The sequence below is a fragment of the Corvus moneduloides genome, chromosome 4 (assembly GCF_009650955.1).
Source record: "Corvus moneduloides isolate bCorMon1 chromosome 4, bCorMon1.pri, whole genome shotgun sequence".
Classification (NCBI taxonomy): Eukaryota; Metazoa; Chordata; class Aves; order Passeriformes; family Corvidae; genus Corvus; species Corvus moneduloides.
In genome coordinates this window covers 24,978,636-24,999,569 of record NC_045479.1, presented here as the reverse complement: position 1 = coordinate 24,999,569, position 20,934 = coordinate 24,978,636, and the positions used below count along the sequence as shown (strand labels likewise).

Here is a 20,934-nt window from a genome sequence, read left to right as displayed (position 1 = left end):
CACAAAGGGGCAGTGCAATTCTTGTTTTGAGAGACAAGGATTTGGTCATCTTTACTCACAAGAAAATATTAATCTCCTTCTCTGAAGACCTCACTCTTCTTTAAATTCTCCTTCCTCATAAATGAGGAGATAATTCCAGCTTTAAGGCTTACTAGCCCATTACTAACTGGAGCATCCAAGTACAACCTATATGAACTCCTTGGCCTGATCATTCTGTGACATCAATGAACAGGATGAAAAATGTCATAAAAACTCAAAGTGGCATTAATTCTTTTTATTAATGCCTTAAAACACAACATAGCACCAGCTACATTAACAAAACCCACCCCCAACCTAAATGGTTGTGAAATAATCCTAATTGGATTAGTTGTTTGCACCAAAACGTCTAAGACATCCCATATAAAACTTTCCACATAAAGCTAACTTGCTAGGATTTTTAATCCTAGAGAATATACAATAGGTGATTCATCGTAAAAGAATACTGTCAGCTATTAGCCAAAATTCTAAGTCATAACTACTAAGAAAGCAATATTCTGGTGTGAGTTTGCTCTTTTTAGGAGTCTTTTCCAAAAAGAAACCTTCAAAGTCTTCCTTAGCCAGTAGATAAACAAGAAAACTGGAACAAACTTTCAGTTGTCTGATCAGCTAAGAAAATTACATTTTTAGTCAACTGCTGGGAGGCAGAAACTTTCTGATACAGGACTGAAACACGATCTCAAATGACCACAAAGACGAATAGGACCTTGTCTATATCTAACAACAGCTGCAATCCATTTCTGTCTTCTACACAGAATTGGTGCCCTAAAGCCCACTGTACAGAGTCCTATCTATGCCTAAGCCAAAAACTGACAAGGCTGGGCCAGACAACTCACAAACCATGTGGAAACAAGATCATATATACTCACACAAGAGCCAAAGGCATAGCTTAAGACATGGGTGAGAAATACCCAGAACTGATTGCCTTTCCAGTACACTGAGCCCACTGTTAGTCTTGCAATCTGTTTCATTAATGATACACACAAAGATTTCTCGCTAACAAAATAAAGCTTGTGGGAAGGCAGAGGAGGAAGATTAGTCCTGCAAAGGTTTGTCCACCTGATTCATCATCTCTAGAGATATTGACACAGAAAAATTGGGATATAACAGAACAGACAGTATCTGGCCTAAAGCCCAAAACCATCCAGTAATACACTGGAAGAAAGTGGCAATGGTAGAGCTAAATCCTGATCTCAGTACAGTAGCACAGAGTGATCCCCCATTATGCTGTTTATGGTATTATTGGTGCATTTCTTTCCACAGGTAACAAGAACATATAGAATAGATTGCTGCTGCCACCCAAGAGTCAAAGAAAAGAAAACCTCCTCAAAACAACATCTAAGAAGTAGATCAGACAGTCTTAACCTGAGATCATCTCAACATGCATTTCATAAGTCCTTTGAGGAACTGTACCCCTACTGAACACTGAGCAAGTCTTAAAAAAAAAAAAAAAAGGTCAAGAAACCAGCCTCACTTGCCCTGGCTACATTACATCTGTAGTGAGAAAGTCAGAAAAGACAGAAGGAGGAGCAGGTCCATCTCTTTCAGTGGCAATTCAGTTAGACCGGACTAAGTAGTATGAACTGTGTCCTAAACTGTGAGAAAGCAACTTCAAAAATCAGGGTACTGACCTGCATTGCATGCTACAGATTGTTCTTGATTTTGGATTCTACTTCTAAAAGTCTGCCTTTGACAATGTCTAATCTGAAAAATGCAAGGAAACTGCCAGCCTGGGTTGAAAAGCTACCCGGCACCAAAATGGACTTTAAACTAATACATATGTAGAGTGTGCAATCAAAATCCTTAAGTCAATAAGACTTCAGTGCCTTATCAAGTGATCAATTTTCAAATTAGATACAAAGTATTTATTTCAAGTTAGTTTTACTGCACGAGCACCTGGTACCACCAGTGATGCAACAGCTCTCAAAGCAGGCAAGGCAGGACAGCAATTTATGACAGCGCTTATAAAGCAGGGAAAATACATCAATACTAACTACTTAGCAAGGAAATCAACACGTGTTCAGGTGGCACATACAAGTTTCTTTTACATGCTTTTTAGCCTACAGTCAGGATTCTGTCATTTTCTCATTTCTGGATTAAGACAACAGACCTTTATTCACCTTTCAGAATAAAACAGGAATTTCTATCTATATGGAAGTTATCTGGTCCTAGCAAATAGGCTGCAGTGAACAATACTGGTTTTCTAGGAACTTCCCCATGTGCTAAGTAGCAGCAACACTTTATTCTCTTGTACTGAACCCTCAGACTCCAGACATTTGAGCATTCAGTCTCAAGAAGAGTTGTACAAGCTGAAGAAAAAGCATCATGTGTGATCAGCAATGCCTCAAGAACCCTGCATGGCAGATAGGTCAGACAGCCACTGACTCCTGAGCCTACCTCTGTCAGACCAGCAAAGACATAAGAAACTCAACAGCTCCTGTCCCTGCTTCCCATTTATTATATTCCAAACAGAGACACATCAACTTAGAAAGCTGCTGAACAGCCACCTTTTTACACAACTGTTTCTGCAGCCCAGCAACCTATTAGTGGATCAACTTATATCACAGTCACTGGTTTCACAATGAAACAAGTGGACAAGGCTTATACAGGACACTGAATACAAAGCACGCATGTGGCAGGGTTGACAGGAACCACAGATGATGTTGGACCACATGGAAAACATTACACCTTAGCCGTGCTTTCAGACAAAGAATAACAATAAGGTGCTTCCCTGCCTGGTGATACAAAAACTGAAAATCCAGAACTGAACAGGGCCTACATGTAACAGAGAAAGTGCCCTGAAGATACCACCAGTATTCCAGAGAAATCAGCCATTCAAGCTTGCAGTCAAGCCCCAGCATTACAGGCCCTAAAACACGCTGTCTGAAATGCCCTCCAAAAAAAAAAAATCAGAACTCAAAACATACAACCAACAAAAGGCAGAACAAGATAAGGAGACACAATCTCATAGGATAATCCTCAAGTATCCATGAAAACGCAGAAGCAAAGGTGAAGCACAGACTTGAAACAAAGTGCTAACAGAGTCATCAATTCCCAAGGCCTCTACAATGACAGAAAATTAAGCTAGACATGTCCAGGCAGTTTTATCAGGGAAGAAGAAAAGAAACCAACAAAAAAAACCCAAACAAAAACCCACGTGCCTAAGAAAGAGGCACACACCAGCCTGGTAGGAACTTTGCTATATCGCACTTTGGAGATCAGACCATAAAATCCATTTAAAAAGGGGCCTTTTCATGTAGATCCTCTATGAAGCCACAATTACCCAACGGTAACACAAACTCTGCCAAAATGTTCTCTCTAAATTAAAACATAGAATTAATTTAAATTCATCTACTAAATTGATTCGAAATGAAGGCGCAAAACATCCACATCAGCCTAAGATACCAAGGTCTAGAGTCATCATTGCAGCTACTGCTTCCAAAATCCTCAGACAGCACTCCCTGTATAACCCTAACGGGGGGTGATCCCTTACTCAGCAGCAAATGAGAACTCGTATTCTGTATTATGCCATTTGAGTAACAGTCTTCAGTGTTAGACTTGGATATTAATTCTGTTCCCTTTAAGAAACTGAGAAAGCATTGCCACCTTCCTTCCCTGCCAATCCAGAAAAGACCTGAATTTCTTCACTGCATCAAGAAACATTGTTATTTGAGGTAAGACTGCAAATAATACAAACAGAAAACATATTAAAAAAACCTTATTCAAAACACCTGGAAGACAACAAACATGAAGGCACAAAACATGTTAGCACATTATGGTAGCAAACAACTTCTGGCACAAATATTCTTAAAAACGATCAAACATTTGTTGATCAAAGTCCAATTCACCACCTAGAACACACATGATTCCAGTATTAGTTGTAACAACCAGGCAAAAATATAAGTATTTTACAAGTGTGAACAACAACAAGAATCATTCTAAAGCAGCAACAGCATATCACTCAATATCTACTGAAGTCCTAAAATTAGGACCTCGCTCTCTCCATTTTTTAAACTATCCTAATCCCTAGTCAAACACATCAATTTTGGCTTAAGGAAAATAGTCTCTATTTTGTGAAGCCTCAATAACCTGCAAGTTTAAGTCCTACCTTTCCCAAACTAGTATCAACAGAAATGCCTGTTTTAGTAGACTCTGAGTGATGCATGCTTTTCACAGCTTCAGACGAAAATTGTATTTATAACCCACTTTTCAGTTTCATATTCAAAGTTCTTCAAAAATCAGTATTTAGAGATACAGACAATACCAGGACTTAACCACTGAAAACCATAGTGAAAATGCAATGGGTATGATTCTGGAATATAGAATTGTAACTGTTTTAGGGAAACAGAAGTGGTGTAATCACATGGAAAAGACTGGGGTCAAAATTCGAGAATAAGGTATGTTTAAAGATTTAATATTACTTAAGCAGGAATTTCAGAGACATTTTTATTTATGTACCTGTTTATTTATGCTTTTATACAAAGGTACTAGTCTTGCCATCACTGATAACCCACATAAGATAAAGTTTTGAAATTTTAATTATAAAATGCTGAAGTCACACCATTAATAATTTCCTTGTGAACATGTTGGTATTTGCATAAATCATTGGGCTACCTTTAACTTCAAGATTAGAGTCAAAAGTCTCTAAGTTAGTATTCTTATTCCCAGTGGCATCTGTGTATACATACAGGTCTATAAAGTTAAGAGAAGCTGTGCTGGTCTGCTATGTTGGTGGACAAAACTGGGTACATGAACATAGGATGGGAACACCCTTATGTGCATAGAGCACACTGAATTCATTTTAGAAGTGATTACAAATCAGTTTCAAGAAAAGAGTAAAGTTCATTTCATCGTCAAGTTAACAACGACTTTGAAACTATGCAATCTGCATATACAATTACCAAAAAGTCAAATCAATTTTCTGAGTTCATTCAACGTTACTCCGGAGTAAAAGCAAAAAGCAATGCTGAATTTATGTACAAAAAATACCCAAGTAAACAAAATAACGTAAGTCAGCAGATCAGACTTCATTATCTTAAACCAGTAATTCCCCAGATTTCCTGAAACTGCATTCAGGAACATGTAAAAGGCAGTTTAGCTGCAGCAAAATTTGTACTGAGCAAGCCATATATCAGCACTTTGCTGGAATTTTACTTCTTAGAATTCCGAAAAGGAAAAAACCTTGAGAATTAGTCTTTTAGTTCATTAAAACAGTAGGAATGTGTTACAATCTCTCTTAAAACAAGAGAAATTGTCTATTCAGTGGTATTTGGAAGTTCTACAAAAAAGGAAGTAATAAATCTTGATTCTGCAAGCAGAGAATGTTCAAAACTCCTACACTTAGATCTCTTGTGGGAATACAACAAAAGATGCAGTACAGAGGTGTTTCACACCATCAAATGGAAAAGAGCTAAATCTTTATCTGCCCCATCTCACAACAACCAGTAATAGAAAATAACCTGCTCTTCAAGGTTCTGTACTTAACTGGCACTTTTTAATTAAAATCTTAGACTGGCCCCTGATTTCACATCCTTGATGCCAGGTGTGTTTACAGGAACAGCATCAACTGAGCAACAAGTTACTGTGGTTTGAGTCCACCAGAATTCAACATTCCTGATTTTCTTCAAAAAGATTTGGAAGAAATAGATGCTTGAAGGAGACTACTGCACATCGAGTTTTTAAGATAACTTTAAACACATTCATACACCAGTACATTTTAAGAAAACTTGTTGCTATTTAGGAAGAGAACAATACGTTGTTTGATACTGTTCAGGGAGAGGATCTCTGCTCTAGTTTAAGTTCTACTTGAAGTTCTACAAATTTAAGGCAGCCACAGAAATTTTTTGTCAGGCACACCACCATATGCAGAGACAGATGTATTTTACTTCAGCCTGCTGCTACAGTTTAAGTAAAGACAGAAAAACAAAATCCTTGCAGACAGGTGTGCATTGTTTAGTTGTCAGTGAAATCTACACAGCAGAATTACTCCATTTGTCAAATAATAAATCCAGGTGATTTTTGGGCAAACCCTCTCAGAAGGAGCACTAATTCAGATGATAAGAAAGGTTGAAGTAGTATCATTATGCTGTTGGAACAAGCACTGAAAGGCTGCTCGTGCTAAAGCAGCTAAGCAAGACAATGAGGTGACACACCGGAGATGATCAAGTAGCCTACAGGGAAGACACAGGAAATATATACTAAATCATAAAAAATTGAAATTTAATAATAAAGTAGTTTTCTCCAAGTTGTAAAGATACAAAACCCCAGAATTCGGACAATAGAAGTTCAGCATTTAGCCCCAGTATCTTATTAGACCCACATCCCCCAAAAACATACACTAAACCCTAGAGTCTGATAGACCCTTCCCAGATAAAATTTGGTTTTCTACAAATGCACAACTGACCAATAACCTGAACTCAATGCAAGCCCTGCTTTAGGACTGTGAAGAACAAAATGCAAAAACTAGTACATTTTTTTTTTAATCTAGGATTTAAATTCCCAAGTGTTTTCCCAAACAAAGGTTTTTCCCTGCAATATTAAACTTGTGAATCTATTTATAAATTGCAATTGTAAACTGGTTTTCCAGTCTCAAAGATTTTTTATCTGTAAGTGCTCAACACTCAGTTTTACACCATGGTATGTGTGGTCCTTGTGTTGGAGTATTTATTTTTTTAAAAAATTAGGTACTTTTCTAACACTGCTCAGAAGAAGTACCTATCTACATCAGAGACACAGTATACTTGGTGAAAGACACAAAAGAACAGATACAGCAGTTTGGAAATCTACAAGGTTCAAAAGACTGCAAAATTTTCTTAAAAAAAAAAATCACTAAGCACAATATGAATGATTGGTTTACTTTTTAAAGAAGTCTCACAGACTTAAATTTTCTTAGTTTAAATTTATTCCTAATACAGTTACTTTGAGCCTTTTTAGCTACACACCAAAGACATTCATTTTTGCCACACAGGCATCCACCAATGCATACATATACCTACAGTATATGTCATCCACCAAATGACATTTTAAGGCAAAACCGGCAAAAAGTATGGCTTTTAACAAGAAGGGATGGAAACATAACTGATGGTTGTAAGTTAAATGTAGCTGACCATCTGGTCTTTGACATTAGCTAGAAATCAGACTGGTGTAATGTATTTAATTTTAAATGTAGTATATACAAACGCTAGCAAAAAACACACAGCTCTTGGAAAACAGAATTGAAAAGGGCAGTGAGACAAGATTAATACAACTCATTTTGAGAAAAGAAACATCCTGATCCATTTGGAACAAATGAAAGATGAGTATCAGTCAAAATTGCAGTTGCCCAGAAGAGAAGTTTCGTTACAGGTCTTAGACCTTTGATGTGAGGGAGAATAAAATTTAAAAGGTCAAAAACAGTTCCTGACAAAAAGGAACATCCAGACTTTACAAAAGATGGATACTCCAAGGGAGATTGAAGATGTGCTACTGCACAGAAAAACATGTTTTTTGGATATAGTAAACTGAGGGATGTTAAGGCACGTACCACACATACATTCTCTGATATAACACGTGCCAACTAATTGTAGAAAACTGACTTCCAGTGTCACAGCAAGCCCAAAACACTAAGAACTTAAAATCTTATTTTCAGATCTAGCAGCCTAAAGACATGATACTATACAAACACACTGCAGCAGGGGGTGTACTCCATTTCTATTCTGTGAAGAAACACAGTGGTTCTGAATCCAGAGCCCAAAACAATTTCCCAGTTCACAGAAGACAGGTTACTTCTAAGCAGGAGGAGGCGTGGGGGGTGCTGTAAAATATGATTAAACTCTCCTGTCCTGAATAGACCGCACTGAAATCTGTACATAGCAATTTTAGCACACCTGCATCACTGCAGGAAAAGTTGAGGGATCCACAAATAAAAACACACCTCCCTGCCCCCTGCAAAAAAACCCCCCAAAACAAGTGGTTTAAACCATTCAATTAAAAAGGCATCTTTATGAACGATTTTCACCCATTTCACTCCAAGAGGTAACTCCTCAGGATGCACTCAAGTTATTCTGTTATAGCAGGGGGACTAGTATGCACCAGTTTGCTAACACCGTGTTTAAGAAAGTCTTGCTAGAGTACATGCAACATATCAAAACTGTTGCTACCAGTTAGGAAAGGTGAGCAAAGGAGCTACACTGGCAAAGTACTTCTGTCAATGTAACCGTGCTGGTACAAAAGTGTGACAAAGTCACTGTTGCCATCAAAAGATGAACCCACTGTAGAGTTGTAACGGCCCTCAGAAATCTTAAGGCCTAGACAAAATACACAGATCATTACCATTCTTCTTTGCAACAAATTTAACACTTAAATAGAAGATACCAAAAAAAAAAAAAAAATTAGTTGTAGAAAAACCTGTGGTAGTTCAAGGGAATCCCACAAAGTCCTATCTCTGAAATTATTCTAGAGCTACACAACATTAAAGAAAAAATGGGACCATTCAAATTCTAATATACTACAGGGCACTGAAAATACCAAGACTTTCTAAATTACTTCAAAATGTTTATTACAAGATGTGCTACAAACATTTCTGTTTGCCTCCTAAAGGATGAATTGGCATTAATAAAGCAACTTAAAAGTAAACTAACACAGTATGTTCCACGGCAAAGCAAATTCTGAGCAGGGAACACATGAACCATCCATAACTTTTAAGACAGAAGAAGATGCAGCACTGCAACAACAGTGGGAAATGCAGCTGTACTTGGCTGCTGCCAATAAATCAAGCATATTAGGACAATCTTTGCTTACTTCTTTTTAGAAGAAAGCCACCAACATTACAGTTTAGTACATTCCAGGCCCAGAATATGAGTATCATTCAGGTTTACAGTGAAAACATGAGTCAGAGATTCCTCTTAGTCTTCAATATAAATACACTTAATATCTGCAAATTTAGGAACAATTTAACAGGAGTCAGTCATCATTTTTACATGTCTAACAAATTAAAACATTTCAGATTAAGAAACTAAGCAAAAAGTTAAAAGCAAAACCAGCACTATGGACAAGTGCTGCAAAAAGTTTGTCAACAGTGCAAGTTTCTTGCCTTTCCCCTTCCATCTGATGGTGCTGAGAATCTAACAGTTTTAAAAAGAGTGTTTGAGTAAGTACATAAGCACCATGTTACTTATTTCCTATAATTAACTGAGGAGTGGGGACAATACAAGATTCTATAAGTGGAATTTACTTAATGACAGCTGCTTGCACTATTTCAAAGCAAATTTAACCGACAGATAGGTTAAAAAAAAATGTAAACTTCAAAGCAATTTCCCACAACAGAAGTATGACAAAACAAAGTGCAGTCTCAAGCAGCAAATGAAAAAACATAACTCTCAAAATACATTCATTGGTTCATAGGTTGGATTTTATTTACAGAAATAGATATGATATGTCATGCTAAAAGCCACAGAAAGTAAAACTGTCCCATGTTCGCATAATTAGTTGGCAATTTTTAAAAAAAGGCAGAAGACTAAGAATATTTTAATAGATTTTATGTAGCATATATGAAGTGTTTGCACCACTATAAACCTCTGCATAGCTATCAGGTGATGACAGTCCCAATCACTTTAGGAAAAATTATCACATTTGTACACTACTGAAACTGTCCAGTCCCTAGTGTTTCACCAAAACTGTAAAAAGTTCATTTATTAACTGTAAAAAGCTGCCCAGTAAGTTAACAACTAAAGACTAAGTATTCTGCGAAAGTCTGCACCTGCTAAACTGAAATACATTCACAAATTACCCAACCCTTATTTGATCACAAATGTTGGAACTTAGATGTGTGTTCATTTGAATCAAAATGTGCCTTTAACTTGCATATTTTTAAAGTATCAGAACCTTTCTCACAAAATATTTTTATTTCACCTCTCTAAGCAGAGCAAAATAACCACTGTCAAGACAAGTTAAAAAACGTTACTATTGAATTAACCACCGTTTTCCAAATCTAGCACAAAACCAGCCAACAACTAGTTCCAGCTAAAGAGTAGCTTCTCCAACACTCTTCTACTCTCTTACTAGAGACCTGTTGATATTAGGAATAGTCATGTCCTCCAATTACAACATAATATTGGCTGTATTTAATATGCACTGAAAGTCACACACAAACTTTTCAAAACTAATATGTCATTCACCGAGAATAGAAAAGGCAAAATGAAAATTTTGGAGATGATTCCAAGTAGAATCACATCCTCTGCTCAACCAAAAACCTGCTATTAAAACCTGGTGTTAATTGTCAAAGAGAGCTTTTTAGGAAAAAAAAAAAAACAAACCCAAACCGACAACAAGAAAACAACTCTTCCCTTTTCTTGCCAGTTATTAACTGCATTGAACAAGAGCACTGGTGCCTTCAGAAATGCCACCAGTCACCAGACTGGCAGGAGGAGGCCTCCTCCATATCCCATAGACTAATAGGATCTAATGTGAGTTCAAAGAAACTCCTGTGGGACAGATAACAGAGTATTCTCATAGCAAAATGACACCGAATACTCACCTCCTTCACAAGAAGCATTAAAAAGCTGAAGAGCCCTTTGTTACTTCCTCCCCCCCTCCCAGTACAACCAGTTCATATTTGCTAGGGATTGGGACACCTAAAATTTGCCGGCTCTAGCTTGCCTTCGCAGCACCACCAAAGACCTTTGCAGGACTGCAGAGATGCCCCTTTCCTCTTCACAGCTCAAGTCTACAGGGGAATTTCAGACATTTTGGTCTTGCAGCACAGAAATAGGAGATGCAAGATTAACTACACTCCATATTGATTCTTAATGCAAATAAAGTGAAGTAAAATTTCATCTCTAAGAAGGCAAGAGTCTCGATAAACCTTATGCCACAAGAGTAGCATCTGGATTTTGGTTTTAGCTGTTTTTTCTAAAGCTGATGGTCTATTTGAATCAGAAAAGCAGTATTTTGATACACTTCTGCAAGGAAGAAGAATGAAAGATTTAAAAAAAATAAATCATATAAGCAGACTGCACATAAGACGGAGAAAACAAAAATAGTAGAGAAATAAATCTCTCGTTTCTAAACAAGCTGTAAAAAAACCCCTGTATATGCAAAATAAAATAAAAACCAAGACATTTGTGTGTACACACGTAAATCAACAATAAAGCGTACAAAAGCATCGTCTTTAGCAGTATTTCGTATTTCTGCAACTGGCATTATGCTTAGCAAGGAGCTCGGTAATCGCTACTATTGTGAAAGACACGAAAATGACGAGCTGCTAAGTCCTATCTGCAGCTGATCAAAAACACAATAAACCGAACAGCTTTGCTTTCAATCACTTCCAAAAAATCAGAAGGGCAGAAACATCTGAACACCCTCCCTAAGCCATTAACGCCAATAGGTTCAAATGCAGCGAGAACAGGCGAAACAGACGGGAAGCAGAAAGGCAGGCTCGAGTTAACAGCAGCGAAAGGGAGGAGGAGATTTAGGCAAAAGAGGGGAGAAAAGGGCAGGAATTGCGGCCCCGAGAGAGGTGGGGAGGGCCTGGGCCCCCGAGACTGACCTGTGCCGTCGCTGGCGGACACGGAGAGCGCCGGTGAGGAGAGTTTAGGCCGCTTGGCTGAAGGCGGGCCCGGCTCCACCACATTCTCGGCCATTTTTAATTTTTTAGACAATCACTCAGAGCAGAGAGACGCTGGGGGGTGAACCCCAAAACCTTCACGTTCTTCTGGGGCCCCGAGTCAGCTGAAGAACAACAATAACGCCGAGAGCGAGCGAGGAGGATCTGGCGGAGGGGGGAGGTGGGGGGGGTGGGGGGGGGGCAAGTTCCCCTTTTTCTGCTCCTCGGGCTCTGGGAGGGCGGCAGCGGAGAAGCTGGGAGAGGTGGGAGCTGGGGCGGGCGGGGGAGAGGCCTCTTCCCCCAGGCGAAAGGACTGAACGAAGATGGGAAGAGCAGGTAAAACCCCCGCCAAAAAAAAAAAAAAATTAAAAAAAAAAAAAGGAGGCTGGTGAATATTTTTTTTTTTTTAGTAAAATTAATCCCGGCTGTTGTGCTGGTGCTTCCTCGCCGCCGCCACCATCATCTTCATCCTTCGGGGGGTCTCCTCCTCCTGCTGCCTCCTCACCGCCGCCATCAGCCTCTTCCTCCTCGGCGCCGTCCTCCTCCTCCTCATCGCCACAAGGAGGCGGGCGAAGGAGGGGAGAGGAGGAGGAAAAAAGAAAAAAAGATCACCGTCCTCTAAGCAGCGGCTCCTTCCCCCTCCAACACCACCCTGCGAAAAAATACCCACCGCCAGCGACAGGGCTGGGGGGGGAGGCGGCGGGGGGAGTGGCACGGCGTGCGCGGGGTCCCCAGCTCCACTCGCTTCTTCCTCGCCCGTCGCTAATGGCTGCAGAAAGGGGAGCTGTAAGGATGAGGAGGGTGAGGATAAGTCCCAGGAGTCTCCGCTTCACATCTTGTTGTGCAGGGAAGGAGGAGGGGTTGTTGTCCTGATGGAGGCAGCACCGATCGCGGGATGGGAAGGTGGGGGGCGGGTTTCAACACCCTTTCTGCCCCCCCCCCCCTTTTTCTCTTCTTTCCCCTTCCTCTTTCTCTCGTTCGCAGTAGCAGGCTGCCCCCCCTCCTCCGGCGCAGGCAGAGGGGCCGATCCCACAGCAGCGGCAGGAGGAGGAGGAGGAGTAGTAGGAGGAGGAGGAGGAGGAAGAAGCCGGCCCCTCCCGCCCTCTCTGCCTACCTTCCCCCTTCCCGGGCGGCCGAGGACGGTGGCAGGGAGGGGGCTGCCCGTCTCCGCTCCCGCGGACCCACGGGCGATGCGGGGCGCGATGAGCGAGGGAGGAGACCCTCGGCCGCTGTTCGGGCGCGGTGGGGACTCCCCCTTCGCCTCTGCGAGGGTGGGGAAGGGAGCGAAGAGGTTGGTAGTCGGGGTGGGAGGGGAGGCCGCTCAGCGACCCCTCTGAGAAGAGGAGCGAGAGGTAAAATTAAAATAATAAAACAGGAGAAAAATCACAGCGGAGGAGGCCGGGGGACTCGCCCCGGAATGGCCGGGCGGGGGAGGGGGTCCCCGGCGCTGCCCGGCGGGGGGGGAGGGGGGGCTGGGGCGGGACGGCGGCAGCGCGGGGGCCGAGCGCAGGCTCCGTACTGCCCCTGCCTGGCGCTCCGGGGGCGTGTGTGCAGAGCGGGCAAAGCGGGGGTGGAGGGCAGCGCGGGGGGAGAGAATTCCGGGAAAAGGAGAAGAGAGAAAAGGAAACAGAGAGAGAGGGAATAGCGCGGGGACGGGGCAGGTTGGGAGGGGGGGGCCTCTGGGCTCCTCGCTTCTCTCCCCGTCCCCTGTCCGAGCCCCTGGGTCTCTGTGCGCTGCCCTCCCCCTGGCTCGCCCCGTCCGGCTCGGCCTCTCGCTCCCTCCTCCTCCCTCCGTCGCTCACACACAAACAAAATGGCGGCTGTTGTTCCTTCGCTCTCCCGAGCCCTCGGAGGGAAGCGGCGGTGGCGGCGGCGGCCGGAAATGAGCCAAGAGAACACGGGGGGGCGGGGCCGCCACCGGGGCGTGGTCACCCCTGCGGGCGGAGACATGGCGGGGGCGGGGCCCGGCGGCGCTCGCGCACACAATGGAACGCGGGGCGCCGGCGGGGTGGAGGGGCTGGGACCGTTCCAGCCGCCGTCACGAGACCGCGTTGATCCAATCAGCCCCCGCCCCAAGCCGGGCTCTTCCGCAAACTCCGCTGGCCCCGCCCCTTAGAGGCGAAGGGTTTTTCCCTTAAAAAAAAAAAGAAAAAAAAAAAAAAAAAAAAAGGCTCCTTCTTCTTGCCCCGCCCCACACGGCCTTACTGTCGGCCCAAAAGTGCGCGGCGGAGGCCCGAGGGAGCCTGGCTGGGTCCTGCGGCCGTCCAGTCCTGCCGCACTACCCGGTGCCTGCTACCCGGCCTGCTGGGCTGAGGTGCCGGCGGCAGGAGCGCGGTTGTTTCGCCGCCGCCCTCCTCCTTTCCCTGCCGGCTCCCGGCCGGTTCCCCGCGGCGCCGGCGGGCGGGGCGCTCCTGCCGCCGGTCCCGGGCCGTGCTGCGCCACAGACATGGCAGCCCGGGCTGCCAGCCCCCGGCCTCTGAGCAGAGGGCTTGCGGAGCGGGACCCGCACCCCGAGGCCCCCGAGCCGGGCGGGTGGATGTGCGAGGTCACAGAATCACAAAATAAATTAGATTAGAAAAGACCTCTGAGATCATTAAGTCCGACCTATGACCGAACGCCACCATGTTAGCCAGACCATGGCACTGAGTGCTACGTTCAGTCTTTTCTTAAACACCCCCAGGGACGGAGACTCCACCACCTCCCCGGGCAGCTCCCAATGCCTAATTGCCCTTTCTGTGAGTAAATTTTTCCTAATCTGGGGGCGCTCTGTACTGCCCAGCCCGGAGGTGCCCAGAGCTGCCTCAGGCTCCCGTCGGCGTTACAAAACGTAAACAAAAACCCCAACCCCCCACGCTTTTATGCCAGAGACTAAATAAGCCCACAAGCCCCGCGCTCTGTGCCAGACCCCCGCCTGTGCCGGGGATGGCGCAGGGCACGGTACGAGGGTTTGCAGTGCCCTGACAGCACACCCGCCCCTCAGAGGGGCTGGCGCAGGTGACACTGGCGCGGTCCTTCTCCAGCCCTCTCGGCCCCTGAGCCGTCCCAGAGGTTACGGACCCGCCACGAGTTTTCCTCGAATCTCTGAGGGCTCATCTGTGAGGAAATGCCCCATCCCGGCATTTCCCTTCAGTGCGTTTGGACTCCGTCGGGCCGCACACCATTACAGGATAGGAGTGGAAGGGAAATGCAGGCACGTGCATGTTTTTAACGGAAAGTCGGGGGGTGTTGATCCAAAACCGGACATTTGCGAGGAGGACTTCCCTTGCCACTCACCCTCAGGGCTGAGCTCTCTGCAGTACATGTAAGAGCCGAAGCAGGTATTTGGGAAGAGGCTAGACTAAACACAGAATCAATACTGCAGCCTTCAAGAGGAGCCTACAGGCAGGAGGAGATTCACAGCCTTGTAAGTTATCCACCAGCTCCCTTACATACTCCCACTCTTCAGTTTCCCTTGTTTGGGCTTTATTTCAAGCAAGATTGTTGTTGTCTCCCCCAGCACAAAAGGGGAAACAAAAAACCTCTCCAAAAACGCTTAAAGATTGGATTTGCCTTCCTGAAAAGTCTTGAAGCCATAGGCAGTGCACTAAGAGACGTGGAGGGAGCCTTGCAAGGACAAATAAGCCTCAGGTAAATAATCTGTAGAGCAGAAAGTCCCAGAACTAAAGCTGTGAGGGCTAACAGCATTACTTAAGAGTGGTACCTTAAAAACTATGTTAGTGGTTCTCACAGGTTTTTTGCCTTCTATTGTTTCTAAATTTCCCAAAATATTGCAGTTATAGAAGTTTTATATTACCTCATTTTTTTTTTCAGATTGACTGTTTCCCTTGTTTGTGAAGCACTTTTTTAACACAGCTGAGAGTAATTTAAACTTTTTTTTCTTTTTTTTTCTTTTTTTGGTCTCCTTAGAATTAAAAGTTGATGGAAATAAGTCTATATAAGGTTTTCAGACCATCTGGAGGCCCACAGATCAATAAGGAATTAGTGCTGGATTTATAAAGACACTGAGGTAACACTGAGGTGCACATAAACACCTAAATGCCTTTCAAGTCAGGCCCTTACTAAACAACAAGTTTGGAGCAAAGAAAATGTTTCAAATAAGAGTTTTGTTACATTTGTTCCTACCTACAGACTAGATCCTACCACGCAGTTCAACTGAAATTGTGCTGACAAACAAAATTTTATTTTATTTTTTTAAATTTTTTTTTGGTGCAGCTTAGCCTCTGATCTGGCTACCTGTCTATCTACCCTTGAAAAGGGTTCAGGGAAGCATACCTGAACTGTGGGAAACTTAAACTCTTAGGTAAATGCTACCAAACCAGCATGTAGCTTCTGAGTATTAATTATAGATTTAAGTGATTAACTGATATTTTAGTAAAGGCATAGGTCTGCCTTGCACGCTTCCTACCCAGTAGAATATCTTAGTTCTTTAGACATTAGAAAGTCATATTCTGTTGGCTTTCCATATTAGAGATTTATATGCAAGCTGAAGTATAGGGAAAATAAGTAGAAAAAGAATGGTATTTGTGGGATTTTTCTCGAAAAGAAGGCATCAAAAATAAGAGAAGGAGGAAAAAAAAGAAAAGTCAGGAAAATAGAGCTATGATAAATCAAATATATTTATAAACAATGACAAAAAAAACCTTAAATATCTGTTAAGTTTTCTGAAATCACTGCAGTTTCTTAAATGAACCTTAGTTCATGCACACAACCCATGACAGATAACATTACTGGAAAGCAATAATAGAACACAAAGCATGCTAAGAAGCAAATACATAAACCTATACAAATAAAACCAGGAGGTTATTATACCGTTAAAAGTAAAATACACCTATTTATCCAACAACTTCTCCTCTTTGCTTCAGTTTCCCCATTCTGACAGCAAGAATAGTAATATTTATCACTTGAAAATATTACCTAGAAGAATTGATTAGCTCATCATTGTCAGTAATTACAGTAGTCATTATGTACTTCAAGATAACTGGATGAAAGTACCATAAGTCCGGTTAAAATGAGAATCTGCTCGGGAAAGCAATGAGAGAGGAATGCAGAGCCTTGAACTTTTATCGTGGGATCTTGTTTGGCCTTAGCTGGTAAGTTACTGAAATCTGTAAGCATGCCCAGCTGCTTTGAGGGCTACAAAGAACAAGATAAGATCCCTTTGTACTGCAAAGGTCAACGTGATGCCCGGAGCTCAGCAGCCCAGCTTCAGTGAGATGAGCGGGCAGAGGAATAATCATCTCCCTCGGCCCGCAGAGAGCCGGGACTGTGGCCTTCCCCTTCCAGCTGCTGGATGGAGAAGCGGTGTAAGATCTCAGTCACCCAGCCAGCCTCCCCACCCCCCCGCCTCTAATGCTGCTCAGGAAATCACTTATACCAAATAAAACTTCCCTTCTCCCCTTCAGCAGGATTTGCCCCACAGCCCTGTGGCCCTTTGAGTGTCTCCAAAAGATGTGGACTTGTGGAATGGGAAGCAGGACCCAGGGACAGGACACTCCCATTCTCTCAGTCCTATTTCTGCTTGTAGTTCCAGCTCTATTATCTTTTTCCCTGAGCTTTCCAGGGCTGCTGTTCATGTCTGGCAGGTAACTTCCTCTGTTCCCCAGCTACCTCCTGCCATCACAGCACTCTGCTCACGCCGCAGCTGGGGAGGGGAGGAGGAATGACCCCCTTCTCCGTACCAGCGAGGAGATCTATGCATGGAGGGTCCTTCCTGGCATAGGTCAGAGGGATGAGGAAATAATTTAAGGCTGCAATTTTTTGCAAGTAATGCCAGGGTGCAGCTATATTTCTGGAAAGCAAGAGCCAGCTGTGCCGGAGCAGAGAACATCGCTCAGCACAGCGTCAACATTAAAACCCAGCAGCGTTTTGATATGAGACAAATTTTATTAAAACCATAAGAAGCAACCATCCAATAGTTGATTCTTTCTTGCTTTTAGCATATACATAAAAGAAAGGGCTGGCGTTCTGACAGAAAGCAAAATGCTTTCAGTCCTCAGCCTCAGAAACACAGGCTTCCTTGGTCACACAGTTTTCAATAGCTGCAAACACAGAGTTATGTTGCTAAATGTTAAGGGCTCAGCTGTTTACCAGAAGAATGTTTCCTCCCTGGAACACATGGTTTTGCTTAAAAGAAGTTCTCCCAAAACCCCCACTTTATTTAATTAGCAAATGCAACATTATAGTTCTAACAAACATGCCATGCTGTATTCCCTTACGAGAGCAAAATAAGAAAAGAAGACAAAAATTGACCTCTCAATTTAAGAGAGGGGCAGAAGTACACTCTGCCTAGGAAACATTGCAGCTTTGAGGTCTGGTGATCGAGAGCCAATCTCGTGCTTGAAACGTATATATCTTTGTGTGTCATTTCCATGTCCTGGTTCATGCTGAAAGCACAAATGTGGAATCGGAGCGAGAGGCTTGTGCGCTCTCCCACCTTTTACCAAGGGCTGGTCAAATCTCTGCCTCTCACTTCCCAGGCTTAGCTCTCTCCTCTGTAAGAGGGAGGTGATCCTACTCCCCCTTACAGAAAGCACGTTCAAATCATTAAATAAAAATGTAGTACTCTTGTAGCTTCTAAATGAAGTTACACTGAAATTAATGCATTTACATCAGCAGTTGATTTATCCCAGAGTATTACCAGGATGCAAGCAAGAGCTTCTAGAGTGAAAGTATTATATTTTTAATTAAGGGCCCTTGAACTTGCCACGTGTTTTGAGCTTGTGGAGAGTGAAATGATGGCAAATTTCTGAACAACTCAGCTCAGCAAAATATTTACGATTATCTGCTAAAAATGATCGTTGTGAGACAGAGCTTAAGCTAACATGGGAAATCTGTGCTGAAAGAATTACAGATATTGTTGCCACCCAAAGGAAGCATACTGTTCACATTCCTCTTATTTCTTTTGACTCTTGTATCCAATGGAAAAGTTCTTGATAAGCTTTATTGCACTGTAGAGGGTATAAACAATGCACTTTGAAATCTGCTGAGCTTAAACCCGAAACTTATCTTTTCATTTGTTTCCTGAATTGTCCCACAGACACAAATCCACACCACACATATGTTTATAAAGAACAGAATACATTTATTACTGTCATGCAATCCCTTCCTTTCTTGTTGTTTTTTTTTCTCAGTATTTCTTAATTTATTATTTTTTACTTGCCACGGCATTCTTCTATATGCTGAACTGCAATGTATTGTTTGATGTCTCCACTCAAAATGCAAAGAGAGGGAAAAAGTTTGGGGTTTTTTCTGCTTTAATAGATTCTATGTTTCAAGATTTAAAGTGATTCCTTCAAGGGGGTCAAGCAGGAATTTACTATGTGGCAGGGAAATTTAGTGAATCAAGAGGTTTTCAGTACAGAGGGTATTGGCCTTCTGACGGAACTAATGGGACCCTGTTGTTCACAGGATAATACACTTAGTAAACACAATCTGAGCTGGTTTTACAGCTGCCATGGAAGAAAAAAATTCCACAGGAAATATAGGTCTGGTTGGTTTTTTTTTTCTTTTTCTGTTTCTGCTTTTCTCTAAAAAGATCTTGTACTTTCTTGGCTTTTTGGCATGAGTTCTTTCCTTCTACACTCAAATGGAAGTCAATAATTAACCACAAACACCAAAATACAATTGATTCTAGTGCAACCACTCTGTGTAAAACAGTAGGGTTAATCCTCAGTTCCCTACCTTCCTAATTTATATGAATTTATCACTTCTCTTCCCAGAAGTTTGCCTGTGAACCCTCACATTTCATTGCCTGTCAGTTTTTTTTCTTTTGGTCTCTTGTAGCAAGGGATGCTGACATCAGGCAACAGCAGACATTCTGTTCTCATTCCCTGCCTGTCCCATAGGTGAGGCCTGGGAGCCTTGGAGAAAGGAGCATCAGCCCCTGATGGTGCAACACTACTAAAAGGCAGCAAGGGAGCAGCCAGAATGCAGAAGCTGTGGCAGCCCCCCAGCAACACACTTTTTCTCCTCGTGCTCCTGCATTGCCTCAAGCTATGGAAAGATCATTTTAGCAGAGCAGACCTGCTTTATGGGCTGATCTGTGATACTTACTCCAACCTCCTTTGCCATCTCAGATGCCTTCCCTTTGATCACAGGACAGACATGGAAAGGGGTGCCAGAGCATGCTCCAGATTCAGTGCATGGAGGTGGTCACAAACCACATCAGTGGGGTGTCAGGGAAAGGCCAGTTGCCCAGTCCAGCACGGGCACCATGATAAAGTTGCAACCACCTGGGAGTAAAACTAAAACCTTTTGAGATGGCTGGAATGGTTCATTAAAGAACTTTCATACACCAGCAGGCCCCAAAGAGAAAGGAAAGTCGTGGTTGGCATATGATATTTAGTCAGCAAGGACTTGTTTATCATTCTTTAGAAGTGAAGAAACCTTTTAAGTAGCTTTCAGGGGAAGGTAGAGAGCTTTTCTAGAGGTCAGAAAAGTAACAATTTCAAGGTTGATGTCACTCCTCTGTCCTCAGTGTTTCTGTGACCACAACTTTGTTGCTAATTAAGAATCAGCTTCAAGAAAGCAAAACACAAAGTATGAGGTGCATAATCAGCATCACAAAAGGACAGAAACATTGGTTCTTTCACCATGTGATAAATAAGTATTTTGTGCAGATGTGTGGGCCCCGTGTGAAGGGGCATGGTGCTGCCAGGCCAAGCACCAAGCCCAGGAGAAGCTTCTCTGGATGACCAGGACCCTGGGGTCCCCCATACAGAGAAAATTCCTTTGTCTCAGCAGGAGGAAAAAGAGTTGTAACATCAACCACAAAAAAAATCCCATTTGCTGCTGCTGCCGCCCTGCATTGTGAGTGTTGGCTCCAATTTTGGGAACAGACAGAAGGGACTTTGCCTGGCCATGCTGGATGTGCTCCTAGCATGCCTGCTGCCTGCCTCCCCCAGGACATCCTGGGGGTGATGTCCCAACCAGCTGCTCTGGCAAAAAGGACTGCCGGACAAGGGGAGATGCAAAACTTAGAACACCAGAGTGAGAAGCGTAGTGAAAAGTCTGGCATCTGGATGTGTCAGTCGTCTTGGCAGCTATGCAGAGTTTTTTCTTGTTTGCTCTGCTAGATGTAGGCATCTGAATTCCTGCTGAAAAGAAACAGGGGTGTTCGAAGCCTCTTGCGATTTTGCAATTTGCTGGTTCATATGTCTTCCTATCTGTGGCACTTACAGATATATGTATATCTAAATGTATATGTATATTTATATACCTCAGAGGTATTGGAATGAAATGTGTTTTGTTTTGAATATTCAAGCCATCCCAGCATAGTTAGCTCCTGCAAGAAAATTCTTTAAAAATTATTTTCACCA

General features: G+C 43.0%; 1 protein-coding gene and 1 long non-coding RNA gene across 5 annotated transcripts in view; one reads left to right on the top strand and one right to left on the bottom strand.

Annotated features, from left to right (window-relative positions):
• EP300 (E1A binding protein p300) overlaps positions 1-13,007 on the bottom strand; it is a 61,930-nt gene extending 48,923 nt beyond the window's left edge. The window contains exons 1-2 of one of the 2 annotated variants that reach the window (XM_032107885.1): positions 12,732-13,007; positions 11,561-12,401 (exon numbers count right to left, since the gene is read on the bottom strand). In XM_032107885.1, the coding sequence (XP_031963776.1) occupies positions 11,561-11,654 (94 nt within the window). In that variant the 5' untranslated portion in view covers positions 11,655-12,401; positions 12,732-13,007. Of the gene's footprint in view, positions 1-11,560; positions 12,402-12,731 lie in introns of those variants that run through there. The other variant, XM_032107887.1, reaches the window with a different exon arrangement.
• A 103-nt stretch (positions 13,008-13,110) lies between these two features.
• The window catches only part of LOC116443636, a 36,205-nt gene continuing 28,381 nt past the window's right edge, over positions 13,111-20,934 (top strand). For all 3 annotated transcript variants that reach the window (XR_004240008.1, XR_004240010.1, XR_004240009.1), the window contains exons 1-2: positions 13,111-15,020; positions 15,114-15,244. This is a non-coding gene — a long non-coding RNA (uncharacterized LOC116443636). The remainder of the gene's footprint in view (positions 15,021-15,113; positions 15,245-20,934) is intronic.